Source organism: Panicum virgatum, chromosome 3K, assembly GCF_016808335.1.
Source record: "Panicum virgatum strain AP13 chromosome 3K, P.virgatum_v5, whole genome shotgun sequence".
Lineage (NCBI taxonomy): Eukaryota > Viridiplantae > Streptophyta > Magnoliopsida > Poales > Poaceae > Panicum > Panicum virgatum.
Window position 1 is genome coordinate 62,455,580 of NC_053138.1, and position 4,250 is coordinate 62,459,829.

The 4,250-nt window shown below is 59.8% G+C and overlaps 1 protein-coding gene across 1 annotated transcript; it reads left to right on the forward strand.

Annotated features, from left to right (window-relative positions):
* The first annotated feature begins 691 nt into the window (after nucleotides 1-691).
* LOC120701148 (chromosome partition protein Smc-like) lies at nucleotides 692-3,865 on the forward strand. The gene is made up of 5 exons (XM_039985292.1): nucleotides 692-775; nucleotides 1,214-1,463; nucleotides 1,956-2,437; nucleotides 2,823-3,135; nucleotides 3,678-3,865. Exons 1-5 carry the CDS (start codon nucleotides 692-694, stop codon nucleotides 3,863-3,865), a joined length of 1,317 nt encoding a protein of 438 aa, XP_039841226.1.
* Nucleotides 3,866-4,250: the final 385 nt, after the last annotated feature.

A 4,250-nucleotide genomic window follows, 5' to 3' on the forward strand; every position in this document is an offset into this window, starting at 1 on the left:
AGTGGGCTCGATGTGACGTCCTCACGTGTTCATAGTTATTGTTTTATTTTATTGGTTCTCAATCAAATTTCCTTCTCTCAGGTCATATTCTCTTCCGCTGTTGTCATTTATTTTATGTAAATTCTAAATTTAAAGCTATTTTGTAAATATTATGTAATTATCTATTTTTGTGAAATTATATTATGCTGGTACCGTCTGTGCTCGCCGTCGCGTGAGACTTCTGGTGTGTTTCGATCGGCCGGTGGGTTGGAAATAGGCTGTCAGGTTACACGTAATTAAGCTAATGCGACTGATGCGTTCAAATGATGGCCATTACACTTAATTAAGCAGTTTAACTTGGCGGTTCTGTCACACAAACCCCCCCCCCCGAGGGCTACGTCGTGAGCCTCGTGCGTCTGCACGAGCGGGGATTCGGCGACCCCGTCAGTAGGTTCATGCGGGCCTTGTGCGAGCACTACGGAGCAGAGCTGCACAACTTCGGCCCCAATTCCATCTCGCAGGCGGCGGTCTTCGTTGCCGTCTGCGAGAACTACCTGGGGATCGAAGCCCACTGGGATATGTGGATCCACCTCTTCCGCGGCGAGCTCTTCGTCAAGAACGTGCGGGGGGGCAGCCGAAGCGGTTCGCGCGCGCCGGAGTCCTGATGCTCCAACTGCGTCCGAGCCGGAAGAATCTCTACATCCCGAACAAGATGACCACCAACAACGCCGGGTGGACTCGTGGGTGGTTCTACCTGCGCAACTTCAGCAACAAGCTCCCGGCCTTCACCAACAAGGTGCTTCGGGAGAGACCAGCCAAGTGGGACTGGGGGGGTGTCGCCCCCAGTGCACCAAGCCAGGCTCGAGGTCCTCACCGAGGTGCTGGTGCACCTGGCGAGGAAGGGGTTGACGGTGGCTGCCGTGATCGCAAACTTCCATCGGCAGAGGGTGATTCCTCTAACGGAGAGAAGCCTGCCGATCTTTGGCCTCACCCTCGGGGTCCCGGCCTCGGGGTTGAGGACATTGATGGTACTGCTCCCTCGAGGCATCGCTGCCCGGAGGGCAAGGAATGCGGTGGCGGAGTTCCCCAATGACGCAACCGATCTCTAGGAGATCAAGATGCGCCCCGAGCCGGGTTTCCTTTCATTGGTAAGTCTCGATTTCGATCCGTCATCGATTCGTGTTATTCCTTTCCCCTTCCTGCTTCCTGACTCCGATTTGATTGCGTCTTGCAGGGGGTGAGCCGCAGGTGCCACCCCTCGAGGCCTCCGATCCCGGAGAAACATGAGGTCAACTGCCTTCACGCGGAGGTGGTGAAGAAGCGGAAGGAAGCGGCGGAGGCTGCCGCTGAGAGGAAGAGGAAGAGGAAAGCGAAGCACGATAGGGCGTGCAAAATCACTAGCGCGGAGGGGAAACCGCGGCCCGCCATGCCCGAGTCCACGGACGAGGAGGAGGACGCCTCGGATGCCGAGGCCAACTTCCCCGGTGATGTCGAGGCGGCAACAGGCGCGGATTCCCCATCGGTATATCAAGAGACTGGCGAGGAGGATGGGCCAGCGACAGCTCATGAGGCGAGCCCACACCAGGGTCGTTGGTGGACCCGCCCCTCGCGGGGACGGAGCGAAGGTCGCCCACGCCGGCGGCGGGTCGAGGGTCACCCATGCCGGCAGTGGGTGGAGGATCGTCTGCGCCCGCGGCGGACCAGGGGTCGCCCTTGCCAGCGACGGGTGAGGGGATCCCCGCGCCCGCGATATCGACGGGCGGCGACGGGTCCGCTGCGAGCGCGGAGACGTCCGCACAGACGGCCTCGAGGCCTCAGCCTGCTCCAAGGGTGACACCCTTAGATCAGTCGTCGAGGTGCGTCGGTGTGCCGTTGGCCCGAAGGAGCGGCACGGGCAAACGCAGCATGAGTGCCCGGTCTGGGTAAGTATTTCTGGTTTTGTTCATTGTGTTCATTTTTTCGATTCCCCAGTCCAGCTAACCTTAGCTTTCCTTCCCCAATTTCTAGCTCTGGGGCCGTTGCCAACGACGCAGCTCCGCTCGCGCCGACCAAAGCCCACAAGACCGGGGCGCGCGCCACGTCGCACTCGGCGCCGCAGCCCCCGCCCGTTGTGGATATTGTGGCGGAGGCCGCAAAGTTGCGGGAGGCGATGGTTCGCGGGGCCCAGGCGGCCCAACAGGATCGAGCGCCGGGGAACGGGGGCGACGCCGGCCAGAGCGGAGCTGAAGCAGACGCTTCGGCTGACGCCGTGGGGGAGGCCAGCCGGGGCGGCGCAGATGGCACCGCCAGGCCGGTCGTAGAGGAGGGAGCTGGTGGGGATACGCAGGAACACCTCGCCAGCCAAACGGAGGCGGAGACCCTCGTCCTCGAGCCCCCGAGGGCTAGGGTCAAGGGAGTCACAGAGGAGTCGGCGCAGACGGTGACGGCGCAGGCGGCGACGGACAGCGTGATCCCCGTGGTGCAGCTGCCGGACAGCAGCGAGGAATACGGGGATTCGAGAGACATCGACCCCGCTACTACGGCGAGCGCCGCCGATAAGATCGTTGAGTTAACGTCGGCCTGCGCGGAGGTGCTCGACGAGGGGACATCCGAGGGACCCCATCACGGGGCGATCATCCAGTCCGGGGTCCCCCCAGAGTTTCTCTGCGATGAGCGAGAGGAGGAGGCCGTCTGGGAGGCGCAGATCAAGGTAGGTTCTCAGATTCAGAACCACCTCGATCGCGCCCTGGAGCTCCATCGGACGACAGATTTCCAGATCAGCTAGGTAAGCGGCTCCTCCCCGAGAATCATTCGCATTTTTGGCCCAGAGTTTGTTTGTTTTACCCACGCCTTTCCTCTTGCAGCGACTGAGGGACATCTCGCGCAAGAAAAGCGCCGAGATGACCCGGCTGTGCTCCCAGGTACACTGGCTTGGGCAGCACAATACTGGCCTGGTTCTCCAGAGTGTCGACGCCAACATGAAGATGACGGATCTGGAGGCGCGTCGGCAGGCGCTGGAAGAGTTGGCGCGGACCGCCGGTGAGCGCGACGTCCAGAGAGATGCAGCAGAGCAGAAGGCTCAGAAAGCCGAGGCGCAAACCGCCGAGCTGCAGCTCACTAGGACGGCTCTCGAGCAGAGGGAAGCCGAGCTCCAGCGTAAGGAGACGGAGCTCCAAGGCAAGGAGGCTGAGCTCCAACGCGAGAAGGCAACCGTCGCCACGCTCACCGGGACCCTCGAGGAGAAGGGCAAGGCCCTTGAGGAGAAGGAGGTGGCACTCCGGAATGCGGAGGCCGCCCTCAAGGAGAAGGAGAACTCCTTGTCTTCCCTTGAGGTGGTCGCCCGGGTCCAGCAAGAGGAGGCACGGAAGAACATCGCAGGTGAGTGCTCGAAATTTCGACATTTTTGGATTCTAGTTTTCCGTAGCTTATCTTCATTTCTTTAATCAGAGCTGAGGCAGCAAGTGGCGGACGAGACTGCGGCGAAGGTGGCGGTCAACACCGCGCTCATGGCGGTGCAGGCGGAGTACGCCGATCTGGAGCGAACTGCCGTGAGCGTGTGGCAGGAGCTCGAGGGGGAGGGCGCCGTCTCTAGTAGCTCGGTGATCAGCCGCCTGCGAGCGTTAGGTGGCCGGATCGCTGAGCATGACAAGAGCACCTTCCGCCTCGGTGTCCTGCGAGCCCTCGCAGTAGCCTCGATGCATTACATCATGGATCTCCAGAAGGTGTCGTCGGGTACGTCGTTCCCAGCGACGCCGATGCGGATGCCGCGTCGGCTATCATGGACGACGCTGACGCAGCCGCCGAAGAGTTCGCCACTGCCTTAGCCGTGAAGCTCGAAGCTGACATCCCCCCGATAGCCGAGTTCGATGTTGTCGCAGATGCAGAGAGGGGGGATGATAACCGGTAGGAAAACTGGGCCTTGGAGCTCATGTAATAGATTAGTACTTGTCGTAATTGTACCTTGTAATTGTATCTATGAATTAAGAAATTTGTTATCGTTAAAATTGATAGTGTGGCCCATCGAGGCCTTTTGTATTCGAGCCTTCGTTTTCTTTACTCTGCTTCCGTGTTCTCGTATGCGACTTAGATAAACTTCTGCAAGGAATTTCGCATTCGTAAGCGATGTAGGCGTGGGGGTGGTGAGTGGGGTGCCGTATCCCGGAGGCGTAGGTGGCCTAACGACTCGGCCGGCTTCGTACCGTAGTTGCTTACGCCTCAGCGTCCGTTTTTTTCCAAGTGTACAAGAAGCTTAGAGACGGGACGGAAACTTTTCGAAAAAACGTTAGCGATTT